General features: G+C 35.4%; 1 protein-coding gene and 1 long non-coding RNA gene across 3 annotated transcripts in view; one reads left to right on the forward strand and one right to left on the reverse strand.

Moving 5' to 3' along the window:
* Positions 1–17184, forward strand: part of LOC123682555 (putative inorganic phosphate cotransporter) — a 55567-nt gene that overhangs the window by 32749 nt on the left and 5634 nt on the right. For both annotated transcript variants that reach the window (XM_045621212.1, XM_045621214.1), the window contains exons 3-5: positions 10867–11179; positions 13640–13860; positions 13917–14063. In XM_045621212.1, coding sequence (XP_045477168.1) covers positions 10867–11179; positions 13640–13860; positions 13917–14063 — 681 coding nt within the window. The remainder of the gene's footprint in view (positions 1–10866; positions 11180–13639; positions 13861–13916; positions 14064–17184) is intronic.
* On the reverse strand, positions 15493–16051 carry LOC123682556. The gene is made up of 2 exons (XR_006747831.1): positions 16009–16051; positions 15493–15944 (listed from the first exon to the last, which is right to left on the reverse strand). It is a non-coding gene; the product is annotated as an uncharacterized LOC123682556 (long non-coding RNA).

Genomic DNA, 17184 nt, shown 5'->3' on the forward strand with positions numbered 1-17184 from the left:
GAGGACCAAATATTTTGCGCGCCGAGTAATGGATAAATATGGATCTTCGTGAACACTTTCACTTACAACAGCAATATTTACGGTCAAGCGTCATGTCGATGATGTATAGTTCTTAAGAAATCAGTAACGGATCTAGACTCTTGGAATTTTTCAGTGTCTTACCAATTATACGTTCAAATGGACGATTATTCCGACCATAATCTGCCTGTAATGCACGAAACGTGCTTACAACTTCATTATTATTGCCATTAAAGCCAGGTGAAAACTGCTTACTTCATCATATCAACTGTAAATAAGTTTGACGAAAACTAAGGAACATAACACTATAAAATTATCCGGATCTAAAATGATTTCTAGTATAATTGTCATTGAAATTTTTCTGTAGTTATACTAAAAATTGCCTCGCTTGCTTTGGCACTTCATCTTGAATAGACTCATGCCTGAACAACGCTTGCAAATAGTGCAATTTTATTTCGAAAATAATGGTTCTGTGCGGAATACATTTCGCGCACTACGTCCATTTTATTTTGTTTAGCGATGAAGCGCACTTCTGGTTGAATGGCTACGTCAACAAACAAAACTGCCGCATTTGGAGTGAAGCCAATCCTCAAGTGTATGTCGAAACACCGTTACACTTAGAAAAACTGACTGGTGCACTTTATGGGCTGGTGGAATCATTGGTCCATACTTCTTCAAAAACGATGATGGCCAGAACGTTACAGTCAATGGTGATCGGTATAGATAGAGCCATGATTACTAACTTTTTCATTCCTGAATTGAACAACCATGATGTCCAGGAGCTGTGGTTCCAACAAGACGGCGCAACATGTCACACAGCTCGTGCCACAATCGATTTATTGAAATACACGTTTGGTGACCGCCTAATTTCACGTTTTGGACCTGTGAATTGGCCTCCAAGATCTTGTGATTTAACACCGCTAGACTACTTTCTGTGTGGCTATGTAAAGTCATTGGTCTATGCGGATAAGCCACAAACCCTTGACCATTTGGAAGACAACATTCGCCGTGTTATTGCCGATATACGGCCACAAATGTTGGAAAAAGTCATCGAAAATTGGACGTCCAGATTGGACTACATCCGAGCCAGCCGTGGCGGTCATATGCCAGAAATCATATTTAAAATGTAATGCCACAAGATTATCTTGCGGATAAATAGAATTAATATCAATCGAATAATCCATCGTTGTTTTATTGCAATTTAAAGTTCTATAGTTCTAAAAAAAACACCCTTTATATTTTTGCGTGTGTAAAGCGAATATGACTTGAATGAGAAGACGAGGCTCTCATTTTTTCTAATTTGATTTCTATTCTTCATTAAGTCACTACCTGATGCAAATGCGTTTGTTACATTATGGGAATATGGGATGAAACACAGGACAATAAACCTTCATGTAAATGTTGTACTGTTGGCGTCATACGCCCGATATCTTCCAAGAAAACTGCAGGACATGCCTCCTTATAAAATTTTCGAAAACTGTTCCAACTCCATTCCCTTCACATCGCTACCATATCTAAATCCGATGAATCAATACTCAGGGATTTTCATAGTCCCACTTCCGGTAATATGTTCAATAAAAAGAACCGCAGTAAGAAGTTGATTTCATTGACAGCTGTTTAAATCGCCTCTTTGTCCCGATCAGGAAGATGTGGGAACATTTTAATGGATTTAAATTCATTACTATTCAAAAATCGTCGGTAAAAAAACACTTATATTTATTTCATATTCCAAACTTGAATATCCGGTACAGATGAGTGAATCTTTTTTAGAACGTTGACACGGCACGCTCTATCAGAGTTCATCGAAGGTAATCGCTAAAATCGTCCTTTACGCGACATGTGAAGGTGATTTTTCTAATCTGGCCAGCATTTTATTCGTGTCACAGTGCGTTGTTTTCTAGGAGTTCGGAATTCTCATTTTTTTTTATCGGACTGTGAAGCAATTTCTTCACATTATCAGAAAATTACTCGTTTATTTATTTAGTTATGCACCGCATAAATACATATTTACGGTATAGTCGTACATATAATATACAGGCTGCTTAAGCTTTCATCATTGAATCCTCATGCAATGTTTTTTTCGAGGTATATAACTTTAAGTTGGCATTACTGTTCAAGATGGCGCCGCTTTAACAGCTGTCAAGTGATTTATTCTCAGTTTGGTTTGGCAATTCATCATGAATAGACTCACGCCTGAACAACGCTTGCAAATAGTGCAATTTTATTTCGAAAATAATGGTTCTGTACGGAATACGTATCGCGCACTACGTCCATTTTATTTTGTTTAGCGATGAAGCGCACTTCTGGTTGAATGGCTACGTCAACAAACAAAACTGTTGCATTTGGAGTGAAGCTAATCCTCAAGTGTATGTCGAAACACCGGTACATCCAGAAAAACTGACTGTTTGGTGCGCTTTATGGTGGAAGCATTGGTCCGTACTTCTTCAAAAACGATGATGGCCAGAACGTTACAGTCAATGGTGATCGGTATACAGCCATGATTACTAACTTTTTCATTCCTGAATTGAACAACCATGATGTCCAGGAGCTGTGGTTCCAACAAGACGGCGCAACATGTCCCACAGCTCGTGCCACAATCGATTTATTGAAAGAAACGTTTGGTGACCGCCTAATTTCACGTTTTGAACCTGTGAATTGGCCTCCAAGATCTTGTGATTTAACACCGCTAGACTACTTTCTGTGGGGCTACGTAAAGTCATTGGTCTATGCGGATAAGCCACAAACCCTTGACCATTTGGAAGACAACATTCGCCGTGTTATTGCCGATATACGGCCCCAAATGTTGGAAAAAGTCATCGAAAATTGGACGTCCAGATTGGACTACATCCGAGCCAGCCGTGGCGGTCATATGCCAGAAATCATATTCAAAATGTAATGCCACGAGATTATCTTGCGGATAAATAAAATTCATGTCAATCGAATAATCCATCGTTGTTTTATTGCAATTTAAAGTTCTATAGCTCTAAAAAAAACACCCTTTAGAAGACAAAATGTAATTACAACCTACTCTCTAATTCCTCTTCATGGAGATTACGGGTTATCAAATTCAAAGAAAGAAACCAATTTTGCCCATTTGTATTAACTCTTCAATATACAGAATAACACTTCACTTGATAAGTACCCTGCCAAACCAGTTAAACACATTTTTTTCCCAAAAATGCAACTTTATTCAGCAATAAGGTCACCTTCAAGAGCGATAAGTTCATTTCAATGCTCCTCCAATTTTTCAATATCTTTAGAGTAGAAAGATTCATCTGTGCTTTTAAAATAGGTTTCAACCTCGGTAATAACTTTTTATAAGAGCCAAATTTCTTTTCCTGGAGCATCCTTTTGAGGTCTGCAAAAAGCCAGATCTGAAGAAGCTGGCTGGTCAAGTACTTCAATTTGAAGGAGTAAAAAGAGAAATTTTTTCCTTTGCAGTTGAGGATATTTTTCTGAATTTCTGCACTCAATCGATCCAAAAACGTTATGTTTGTTCACTAGGAATGCGTAATTGTCTTACAATTATAGTAATAACTTGTCCCAGTGTTGTACGCTAAGTTCAATTCAAACTGAAACTTTTTTCTGTCATCCGGCAGATAAAGTTGAAATTTTAAATGTGATCAAATCGTTAAAGAACAAAAAAAGCTGTGGTGCTGATTTTGTATCAGTCAGGATTTTGAAGGAAACAGCGGATTATACATTACATTTCTGATTAATTTTTCAGTTACAACTGGTACGTTTCCTACTGTCTTGAAACATGCAATAGTACTTCCGATCTATAAGAAAAATTATCCTAATAATTTAGCCAACTATAGACCCATTTTCATACTTAGTGTCTTCTCTAAGGTCATTGAACGAATAGTATTCAACCGTATGATGAGTTTTCTCTCAAAATTTGATCTAATTTCCAGTTTAGACCTGGCTGATCGACGCAAACGGCTGCCTTGTACTTTTTTTATTTTATTTATCGTTCTCTGGATGTTTCGGGTGTATTTTTCGAACTTACAATTGATTGTGTGATCCTCAGTTTATTGTAAGCAAGTTGCATAATATCGGATTTAGGGGGATATTTCTCAGTTGTGTTCAAAGTTTCATTTCAGACAGGACAATGTCTGTTAGTGTCGGTAATTCAATCTCTCGCGTGTTCACGAACGACTTGGGGGTTGCTCAGGGTTCCGTTTTGGGGCCTTTGTTTTTATACTCTTCATTATTGATTTGCCTGATTTCGTTTTCGAATGGCTTGTCATTTTTGTGGATTATACTTCGGTGCCGGTCTCGGCTCGGAATCTTTGCTGAACTTATACGACGCTGCGAGCTCTTGGTTGATGGTTTTGTAGAATGGTGTAAAGTTAATACTCTCATTGTTAATATTCCTAAGTGTGAATTGATAATTTTCGAAATTAAGAACGCCTTAGATGAATCGAAAGTGACAATTCAAAAAGATAGAGAATTTTCCAAGGATTACAGTGATGATATTTTTTTTTCAACTTTATATCAAACATTTTCGAGTAAAATTCATTTTTCTACTCGACGGTAGCTATTACGCCCCCTAGCGGTAGAGGTATGAACTTCAAAACAATTTCCAGTGTGTTCTCTTGTACACTTTAGTGGTACCTCGCTTATTTGCCCACCCTGTACATAGGTACAGTCTATCTGTACTTCTGCCTTCTATACTGCTTCATTATCTTTTCGGATAAAGATTTCAAATCAATCTTTCGAAATGCTTTCACGTCAATTATCGAAGGAGCTTCAATTATACCACCGAATGATCTACAATATACCTACATAAAGTTCAGATATCAATTACCGAAATTATACCTTCGATCTACTCTACCTCCAAATCAAATTATAGAAAGAAACGGAAATGGTGTAAGAACTCGATCGTAGTTTGCAAATCAGTAGAAATACATAATCAATTAGTTATGCACTTCTTTAACCGTGTTATGACAAGGTCAAAAAATACTCTTCGCGAAAAAACTAAATATCGAATCTTTCATCTGGATCACTTGCTTCGTTGAACATACCTACATCCGTTTGTTTTTCAGTCACATTCCTAGATGTTCTCCATAGATACAAAACAATGTTGCAAGGTCCCATTAGAACCTTGCTTGGCCGTCTGACCTTCCAATCTGACGAATGTTTCCCGATGTAGAATAAACCCTTATATGGTTTCAACTATCCCAACTTAGGAACAAACAGTACCCGTTTTAAACACTTTCAAGTTATGCAATGAACTTTCATCGTATCAGATAAGATTTAGACGCGTGTTATTGATTAGGTGATTTCACCTGGATTTTCAGATAAGCAAGTGAGAAGTCTATTATCGCATATGGAAAGTTGCCTTTCCATAGGCCATCAAAGGAATACTAATGAAGAAGTTGTTTTGAGAAGCTTGTTCTTGTTGAAATATTTCTGAAAGGTTTACTATGTTTGATAACGTTTCGTCGACGAAAATGAGAACAAATCATTGTGAATCTGCAGTAAACTGAAGGGTTTTCCAATAAGAGGTTTCATTTTGAGGAACCCGTATCTGAGCAGTTGTCACTTTAGACGCTGACATTTTTTGGAAGAACGATAACCGCTTCAACAACGCATTGATCTTGTTATAAGATTCACTACCAAAATAGTAAAATTTTACAGTCACAGTTATCAAACTAAAGCACTTTTGAATCGGTTGTGAATAGGGATTCACGGCATGGCTTAATTTTCCAACTACTTGGCTTGAGCTTGACTTGATTTAAAGTCAAGTAGTAGTTTTTCAATCTCCAGTCAAGTATTTATTTATCAAGTACTTGAATCATATCATGCTACTTGATTTTTAGCAGTTTTATTGTGTAGTGTCCCATCAATTGAAAAATGATGAAATGAGAAGGAACCTTGCAAAAAACACTTTTATTCATCAAACTTATTGTATAAAAGAACCGAAAAAATCAATTTTTTTGAAATAGGAACATGAATTGAATCATACAAAATAAAAACAAATGAAAAATTAAGTTCCTCATTATTGAGAAACCTCCAGGCTTTATTTGATTTCATAATTTTCCATCCAGGATCTAAGACACATGAGCCATTATAGATTTGTCGCCTAACCTATTGCGAGTTTTGTAACTGTAAGGACAGTTCTGTTCACGAGCTTGATTTTCAAGTCAAGTAGTTCGTTAAAATGTCAAGCTACTCTCATTTCTCATAAACCTGCTAAAAATCAAGAAGATCGATGTGATTCAAGTACTGATACAAAAATACTTGACTTGACGTTGAAAACTAATAAAGGGTGTTTTTTTTTAGAGCTATAGAACATTAAATTGCAATAAAACAACGATGGATTATTCGATTGACATGAATTTTATTTATCCGCAAGATAATCTTGTGGCATTACATTTTTAATATGATTTCTGGCATATGACCGCCACGGCTGGCGCGGATGTAGTCCAATCTGGACGTCCAATTTTAGATGACTTTTTCCAACATTTGTGGCCGTATATCGGCAATAACACGGCGAATGTTGTCTTCCAAATGGTCAAGGGTTTGTGGCTTATCCGCATAGACCAATTACTTTACATAGCCCCACAGAAAGTAGTCTAGCGATGTTAAATCACAAGATCTTGGAGGCCAATTCACAGGTCCAAAACGTGAAATTAGGCGGTCACCAAACGTGTCTTTCAATAAATCGATTGTGGCACGAGCTGTGTGACATGTTGCGCCGTCTTGTTGGAACCACAGCTCCTGGACATCATGGTTGTTCAATTCAGGAATGAAAAAGTTAGTAATCATGGCTCTATACCGATCACCATTGACTGTAACGTTTTGGCCATCTGACCAATGATTCCACCAGCCCATAAAGCGCACCAAACAGTTTTTCTGGGTGTAACGGTGTTTCGACATACACTTGAGGATTAGCTTTATTCCAAAAAAAAAAAAACGTTCCATGGTTAATCGAATTAACTGCTCTGATGGACGATTTTGTCGACGATAAAATGGACGTAGTGCGCGATACGTATTCCGCACAGAACCATTATTTTCGGAATAAAATTGCACTATTTGCAAGCTTTGTTCAGGCGTGAATCTATTCGTGATGAATTGCCAAAGTAAACCAAAAAAAAATCACTGGTTAAATCGGTCGCCATCTTGAATAGTAATGCCAACTTAAAATTATATACCCCGAGAAAAAACACCCTTTACTTGCCTTTAGCTTGACTTGAAATCAAGTCAAGCTCAAGCCAAGTAGCTTGGAAAATCAATCCAATCTGTGAAACCCTAGTATTCTAATTGTCGTGTTCTGTTAAAATCAGAAAGTTGAGACATTAAATTAGTAATTTAGTTAATAATACCTTAAAATAAGCTTACAACAATGAAGAGTATGCAGATATCATATTTTTTTTATCGTTATTGCAATGGGAATATCCAGAATGTACTGATAAGTGTACATATTTACGGTTTTTTAAAAGCATACTTTTTTGTTATTAATAAATCATATCAATAGACATGAATGAAACTTTTGAAGTAATTCATTTCCTCAAATAATTGAAATGGGACAAATGTTTCCAAAATGTTTTTTGTTGAAATGACATCACCTTTCATACGGCAAAATTTTTCGGTGGGCTAATGAATAACCCTGTTCAAGCATGTCGATACATTGGAAAATATTTTTTATTATGTCAAAAAGCCTATCAGAAGGATGTTCAAGGAAATGTTTTAATAATACTTGAGGCCTTATTTAAAAATGGTTTTTGAAGAAGTTCGATAGACATTTCCTCTCCTTATTCAATTTTAAATATTATTCTCCGATGTTCTTTCTCCATTTGAGGAATATCTCATATTAGAAGGATAAAATATTAATATTTCAGCGCATCATTATTCCAATGCGCTCAAAAATAGGTTAAGTAGATAACGCTGGTTTTTCTCACAATACAATAGTACCTACTTGAAATAGCAACCTACTTCTACTTCTAACCTTCGAAATTAAAAAAAAAGTAAATACGATATTCGTTACATAGGTACTTGATGCATTCCTATGTTGCGATTATAACAAAGCATTTAACTGTATCGAAATTGATTTGAATAATGCGAAAGTTCCAACTAAGCATCATAATATTGATTTGAAGGCCAAATTCTTAGGGTTAATATGAAATTGATGATGTAATTGTACTTTCAAATTAAAAAATTGGAAAAAGTATAGGAAGCAATCTCGAGAATTCGAACAAAGCACGATATTGAATTATTGATGAATTAAAGCGTGATCCGAAAAAATTTGTCATAATGAAATGGAGCAGTAGAAGAACACAAGAAATAAGTAATCCAAAACTAATTACATTGAAGGTTGATGTTGTACGGTAGAATTTATTCTTTTTTCCAGTTGGTAGGTACGTGAAAACGCTTCCTTGTTGAATAATGGTGAGAATTCAATACTAAGGTGTGATATTGATCAAAATTGTTAGTGAGAAAAGTGTTTTTACGTTCTGCACATTAACACTCAAGATAATATCTAGGAATCCTTAGTTATTATTTCAGAAGTGCATGGAAAATGTGCAATAGAGCTGTCTCCCATCCATATATTAACCAATATCCATACCTACTGAGGGCTTGGACTTGCACAATAGAAATCTATACACTCAATATCTGTCCCAAAGTTGCGGTCTTAACTATCATCAAAGATTATAAGTACTCGATTAACTTGTGGAGGCACATGTTATGAAAATAGAGAATCACTTGATACTTTCAACATAATGTCATTGAACAATCTCGTTGAGAAAAAAAGCATAAGATAAAGATTCGTTTTTTTTCTTCCTTGTCATCAAATCTCAGAAGAAAAACATTTTTGATTTGGATTGGAGTATTTCGGACCAAATCCATGTTTTTATTACAATTTACAATCTTATTGCAGATTAAAGCCTGCTCCTATATCTTCTTTCATGTTCGAATTTGTTAAATTCTTCCTGCAAATGAAAATTCAAAAGGAGTCATTCGGTTCCCAAAAAAATATGCTGGTCCTTTAAAGATTATGAAATAAGATAATTTTGATCAGTTTTCCGCTAGGTTTTCCGAGTGTAGAAGCTGCATTACATTATTTTTGGACAACTCAGTTAATTGCCCTACTTCATATCTATCAAAAATTTCAATGAAATCTCATGAATGGACTCTGAAAAAATGCCCAATATAAAGGAAATAAAGGAGGAAAGCATTTCCGTCAAATTAAGAGCTTTTGAGCGTTCGTTAAATCAAGCGCCAATTACACCTTTAGAGACATGAACTTCTAAAATAGTGAGAAAAATTACACTTTCTCCACTTGATGCACAATATACTTTTTTCGATATTCTGCTTCAATTTTCTACGATTCTGATGAAGCTATCAACTGCAAATTTTTACCCTAGCTTGATATTATTATTTGATATAAGCACGCAACTGATTCGAATTAATTTTGATTAGAATATTGAGTACTTTTTAAGAAATTCTTCTGTGCTTATGGTTACGCGATCAACATGACATTTCAGACAAATTTTACTCGTTTATTTCCCTCAAAACTTCACAGGGTAATTCTTAGACCTAACAAGAACAAACACTTTTCGTTCTTGAAAATTCGACTTCATTTGTCAACATAGTTACCTTCAAGAGTGAACTCTTACGCTCCTTTAACTTTGCAATACCTTTTGGTATAAACATTCGTCTTTGCTTTCGAAATAAGCTTCAATCTCGGCAATCACTTCTTTATTAGACATTTTTTCTCTGGAGCATTCTTTAGAGGTCTGCAAAAAGCCAATAACCATTGGGAGATAGATCTAAAGCGCAATTCGTTAAATTGTAGCATGGTTTTCATCGATTTGTGACAAGCTGTATTGCCTTAGTGAAAGAGGCTTACTTTTTTCTTTTGAATTTGAGGACGTTTTTTTTTCATTTCTGCACTCTATCCATCCAATAACGCTATTCACTATTGATGGTTTTAACTTTGCTAAGATAGTAAGATAGTCAATGAACAATAATATCGTGCATTTCCCAGAATGGACTAGTTTTCACTTTTTTGTTAAGGATTAATTCTAAAAATTTAAGTAAAATGAAACGCAAATGTGGAAGAATCAATGAAATATCTCTAGAAATGAAAAAGTTATGGGACTTTGAAGTTGCGCTTGGAAGAATAATTTCATAGTACGTGTAAGTGGCGTGACGTCACACACTAGACGACTGGTATTACGAATTCATTGGTGTACAATCACTTGTGCCGTTCATGTCGTGTTTTGTTCGTTACACGATGGCTGAAATAACTTACTATATACATACATATAAATTACTTTTTTCTCTTTCTCAACAACCAGTACTCAACTACAAACTGTTTATGAAACGTTTTTTAAATAAATCATCGTTATAAGTTGAACCATGATGAAGCAAACTCAAAAGTAGATACTTACTTGAAAAGTTTAACTCCTTTTATTTCAGCACTGACATAAGATGGATTTGAAGAAAAAACTCCATCACTGCGAATATATCTATTTTAGGCAAATTGTCACTTTGTCCTTTCACGAAGCCTTCTTCCATTATGGTGACATAAAAACAAAACTCGAGTTAAAACTACACTGTACAACTACAAACGGCGCGAGAGCCTTGGCGCGGCTAAGTATTTGAACGTAATTTATTGTGTAGCGATCACAGGCAAGTGCCGTGACGTCACAGACCAAAGACGTTCCGCGCTAAAATACGTGAATTTAAATAATCTATTTCTCAGCCAATTATTGACGGATTTTCAAAATTTTTTCACTGATTTATCAGTTTTGCTCTATATTTTAATTCTATCGTGTCAAATATAGTATTATCAACATCACTAAACTAGTCCATTCACGCTTCAATTTTCAATTGCAGACCTATGAGTGGAAAGACAAAAGTATAGTCCTATCCTCGTTCTTCTGGGGATACGTGGTGCTGCAAGTGCTGGCAGGTTACTGCGCCACACAGTACGGCGCTAAATGGTTCCTGACGGGATCAATGTTGGTGAATTCCTTGGCCTGTATGGGCATCCCATTCATGGCTGCCGAGTTCGGATCTAAGGGAGTGATGGCGTGTCGAGTCCTGCAGGGACTGAGCCAGGGCTTCTTCTTCCCCTCCGTCCATGGTCTTCTTGGACAATGGGTACCGACGGGCGAGAGATCACAGCTTGGGACGTTCGTGTACAGTGGTAAGTGTCTTTCTCTAATTCTGTGGCATGTTCGTTAATCCTGCCACACCTTGTAAAGGGTGTTTTTTTTAGAGCTATAGAACTTTAAATTCCAATAAAACAACGATGGTTTATTCGATTGACATAAATTTTATTTATCTTGTGGCATTACATTTTAAATATGATTTCTGGAATATGACTGCCACGGCTGGCTCGGATGTAGTCCAATCTGGACGTCCAATTTTCGATGACTTTTTCCAACATTTGTGACCGTATATCGGCAGTAACACGTCGAATGTTGTCTACCAAATGGTCAAGGGTTTGTGGCTTATCCGCATAGACCAATGACTTTACATAGCCCCACAGAAAGTAGTCTAGCGGTGTTAAATCACAAGATCTTGGAGGCCAATTCACAGGTCCAAAACGTGAAAATAGGCGGTCACCAAACGTGTCTTTCAATGAATCGATTGTGGCACGAGCTGTGTGACATGTTGCGCCGTCTTGTTGGAACCACAGCTCCTGGACATCATGGTTGTTCAATTCAGGAATGAAAAAGTTAGTAATCATGGCTCTATACCGATCACCATTGAATGTAACGTTCTGGCCATCATCGTTTGTGAAGAAGTACGGACCAATGATTCCACCAGCCCATAAAGCGCACCAAACAGTCAGTTTTTCTGGATGAAACGGTGTTTCGACATACACTTGAGGATTAGCTTCACTCCAAATGCGGGAGTTTTGTTTGTTGAAGTAGCCATTCAACCAGAAGTGCGCTTCATCGCTCAACAAAATAAAATGGACGTAGTGCGCGCGATACGTAAATACTTCGGGTTATAGCAGCAATATTTTCGGTTATTCTTGAGCGACTTACACGGTTTCGATTTTTCACGCAACCAACTCATCCCAATAGCAACAGCTCAAATTTTTCTACCATAGTTTCACTATTGCCCACCAAGAAAGTGCTTCACGAAGATCAAAAAGAGGTTTTGTTTTACAAACTGTGACTCCAAAATTTTCACCATTTTTATAGTCAATTTTAACAATTTCAATGTATTGTTGAATCATATATCGTTCTATTTTCAGTAATGGCGTTTTTACTTGTCAAATATCTAAAGATGACAGCTTCAAAGGAGGCAGCTGTCCTGATATAGAATTATTCGAAATGAAATCACTTATTGGAAAATTCTGTATATAGCAATAGTTGCGTGGTGTTCAATAAACGCATAAATGGACAAGCGCGCAAAAGCACCTGATTTCACGATATTTTTCTATTCGAACACTTTCACGAGCATAATATTGTTGAATTGATTATTTCTTTTAATTTCCATCCATATCAGTCGATAAAGGTACACAATTTTTATTTCGCACTAACAAAATCGACAACAATTCTACGAGAAAAACAATATTTACTCAATAAAAATTCCTGGAATGCATATATTTTCCCGATAACACCTCAAATTATTGCTGTCAAAATATTATGTTATTCCTGATTCAGTTAGCACAATATCAAAGCCTCATAAAATCCCCTACGACATCAATTCCAAATTGAACTGTACCAAACACTATTAAATCGTGTGACCAATTTATAATGCGTCGTTCTTTTCATTACGACTCGAGGATTTGAATATCAATGTTCCCTTATTGGTTTATAATAAATTGTCAATAATAAAAGTTTAGAATCGTTCAAGAAGCTATTCACTTGAAATTTCCTACAAAATCGAAAACACGATTTTTGTAATTTTGGAATCAACGAATCAAATTAAAAAAAAATCGTATCCCCAAGATAATAATTAATAGAGACTATTATATAGACACTATTAGTCTGACGTCACACACCGCCATTTTTGGTTCTCCTGTCAGTGTTCGGAATCCAAACAAATAAATTGTCATTCAAATTAGTACGGTGTCGTTGAAGAAATTGGCTTATTTTCATAAATAAGAGTATTTGAGGAATGATTTCAGTATTAATTGATAGACAGAAGGAACGAGGTTAATACCAGTAAGTTTAAATCCTGTATCATTCTCCAGATTTTGTAAAAAGCCGTGTTTATTAGTTGAAATTACTGGCATTAATCTCGTTCCTTCTGTCTATCAATTAATAGTAAAATCGTTCCTTAAATAATCTTATTTATCAAAATAAGCCAATTTCTTCAACGACAACGTACTAATTTGAATGACAATTTGTTTGTTTGGATTCCGAACACTGACAGGAGAACTAAAATGGCGATGTGTGACGTCATCGCCAATAGAGAGTAAAAACTTATAGAATTAGGGAAGTAAACTCCTTGAAGCTATCCCAGATGGCAAATACTGAAGTTTATTAGAACTCTGGAACCAAATAAACAGCGAGAACAGCTCTGATAGGGTGCACAATATACCATAAGGTTATGAAGGTCGCGGTACAATGAAACCTCCCTTAAATTTAGATCTAAATCTAATCTAGTCAGTTCAACACAATAATCTGATTCGAATTTTTTTCAGGTGCTCCATTTGGTACCATAGTGGCTCTACCTCTAACTGGTTTGATCTCGGCTAGTGAATGGGGATGGCCAGTGAGTTTCTATCTATTTGGAATCGTAGGGCTTTTTTGGACTGTTTGGTGGTGTTTTGCAGGCTATGACAATCCGTCAGAACATCCCACGATCACAGAGCAAGAAAAGTATTACGTCGAATCGTCCTTGGGTCACCTCAAGAAGAAAATCGTAAGTTCCATAGTTCTCAATGGAGGTTTAAAAGTAATTCAAATAATTTTCTCTAGTTACCCACTCCCTGGAAGGCCATATTTACTTCACTACCGATGTGGGCTATTGTGGTGGCCAACTTTGGGCAAAATTGGGGATATGCCACACTGCTCACCGAAATACCAAATTATTTGCACGAAGTGATGGGATTTAACGTGAAGTCTGTAAGTATTATTCTCCGTAAATGATAACAATAACAAATGACAAATAAGTAAGCCTATTGGCAATGTTGCTAATGTTGAATTCACATTATTTTATGTTGTATTAAATATCGAATTCACTTCAAATAATTGTAAATGCGATCCGGTTGATCACTGAATTATACTGGCACTAGAAGCTCACTATCGTAAGGTCGCTTTCCAAATATCTTCCAACAAAAAATCGAAAGATGTGAGGAAATGAACCTAGTAGAAACTATTAGTCTAGGCTCCCTATTGCTCGGGAATTGAAGAAAATGAAGAGGCTAATACACTTTCCAGAAAAGGAGCACAAACTACCACTGGACCCCTGTGGAATAGATAAATGTATCTACAAGTTTCAGGAGAGATCTAAGAAGTATCTGTATCTCAGCTAGAATATATACTAACTGACAAAGGAACTGCAACACCCAGAAGTAGCTGTTTAAATTTTAATTTTTTTTTGGTAAAACATAGATAGTATAGCAAGGAGTAAACGATTGAAATTTGGAGATTAAAGGAAGGGTTTACAATTTGCATTTGTTAATAATGTGTTTGTCCACCGCGATTATCTATACACTCCCCAACACGTCTCGGCATTTATGCAATAAGGTGGTATATTTCTTCTTGAGAGATACTATCCCAAGCTACCTGTACTTCATGTCTCAGAGCCGCCAAAGTCCGTGGGGCTAGGGTAAATTTCCAAGCCTTCTACCCATGATGTCCCAAGATTACATATAACACGGAGCGCTGTCATGTTACCTCGAATGAAGACTAAAGATGCATTGCATGTGCATTGCACTCCATACCATAGCGCCTACAGTCCGGTGTACTTGACGCTCAACATCAAACTGAGGTTCACGTCTTTCTCCCCAACGTCGTCAAACCCTTCTTGGACCATCATGTGCACCCAAGGAGAATCGAGATTCATCATAAAAGACGACCTGATGCCATTCCACATTCCAATGTTGACGTTGTCTGCACCACTGTAATCGTTGCCGACGATGCTCAACCGTCAACCTCAACCGTAACAAGATGGGGTCGATAAACCAGCAAACACAAATACGTATCATAGACATAACATATATATTACAACGATCTATGTTACATAACAATGTAACATACACGCGCCTTTCTAGTACCGCTCAACGACCGCTCTATGTCCGCCTTCCGTTACATAACATGTAACAAAATTGCCATGTATCATGTACAGATCATGTAACATACATGATACATCGCTGGTATATTACATCTGTAATATTTATGGTACATCCTTTATGTATCATATACGTAGCTGTTACATTTCATGTAACATACATGATACATCGCTGGTATATTACATCTGTAATATTTATGGTACATCCTTTTTATGTAATATAAATATATACAGGCTGGCTCAGTTTTTTGTAGAATAACAGTTGTGAGAGTTTTCAGTTTTTAAGATGAAAACATAATATGAATATGGGTCGTAATTTCATAATAAGGAAGTTATATCGAGGTTGTTCAAGTTACCAGATTTATCAATAAAATCTTTAATTTTGAACAACCTGATGTCAATAACCTCCTTATGTTTTTGTGAATTTATTGATCTATAAAGTGACTATGACGCTTTCATCCTAAAAGTGAATACACCAAGTTACTCTACAAGAACTGGGCCAACCTATATATGGTTATATCACATAATATATACTCAGTAAAAAGTTCACCATGCAATATAAAAAAATTTATCCGTTCTATGTGATATAACCAAAAGAAATATATCTGCTACAAACAAGAGACATAAGAAAAATGTAATAGTTATCTGAATGTTTATATTACATATAGGTACTCAGAAGTAAATTCTCTATGCAATTCAAAAACAATACATACCTGTACAATTCTTTCTGGAGGAAAAAGAAATAAATTCTCTATGCAATTCAAAAACAATACATACCTGTACAATTCTTTCTGGAGGAAAAACTAATCAAACTACATATAAAAAATCTAAATAAGCCGACACCACACAAATTATGTTTTAGTGAATTTGTTGGAATTTTTTTCAATACCTTCCAAACAAAATTATAACAAATGATACACAATACCAATTGAAACTAAAACTGCTGGTATCTAGCCAACATCAATTAATAAGAGATATATCACTTATAAATTACATGAAAAGAGATACTTATGAATTAAGGTGCATTCCAAAAATATATATTTAAACTCCATCTTTCATTTTTTGCTAGAAAGATATTTTTTAGTCAACAATATTATTATTTTGAACCTAGAAAATTCAACAAAAACCAGATTCCTACGTTTGGTATGCACCACATTTGAAATATTACAAATAATTTATGAATAGTAAAACAGGATTTAATAATTTAACAATTGGGTGTTTGTTAAATGAAAGATCATAGAATTATTGAAAATTTTTAATGTAATCAAAGTACCTACATCAACCAAAACTTATTTTTGTCTCTTGATCCTCAATGTGGCCAGCCTTATCCACTCGGCTGATATCTATCTTCTCAAAGTCTGCACATTGGATAAAAGATTGAGATGCAAAACCTAAACATATTGGAATGTTATTAAAAAATGGTATTTACAATTAAAATTCTCAGTAACGAGGTTTCCTGATTGGATAAATAACAAATTTCTTACATAATATAAAGTTATGAAAGTTTTGAATACATGAGTAAACTTCAGGAGGTGATTCCTCACTCTGAAACAGCAAAATTATTTATATCATACTAAAACATTTGATTAAACTTATCAGAATCTATTTCTCAAAAAGCATCCTTATGTGATCTGACATTGGTCATTAATAATGATGGAAGAAAAGTGTATTGTGCATATATGAAATCTAGATGTTTTAATTTCACGAATAGCAGATAATAACATAGGTATATACATCACAAACATAAATAAAGTATAGCAGAAAAATAGTCTAAGTAGTAAAAACTAGCGCACTATTCAGATACTTCTTATTTAGATGATAAAACAATTGTGGTTTTACTTCAGAACTATATACACCCAAATGCAAATTACCATAAAAAGGAAAAATATCAAAATGCATATAATTTGAATGAAGAAGACAGAAACCATGCACACATTCCATTAACGATCCACA

This window comes from Harmonia axyridis, chromosome 6 (assembly GCF_914767665.1).
Source record: "Harmonia axyridis chromosome 6, icHarAxyr1.1, whole genome shotgun sequence".
Lineage (NCBI taxonomy): Eukaryota > Metazoa > Arthropoda > Insecta > Coleoptera > Coccinellidae > Harmonia > Harmonia axyridis.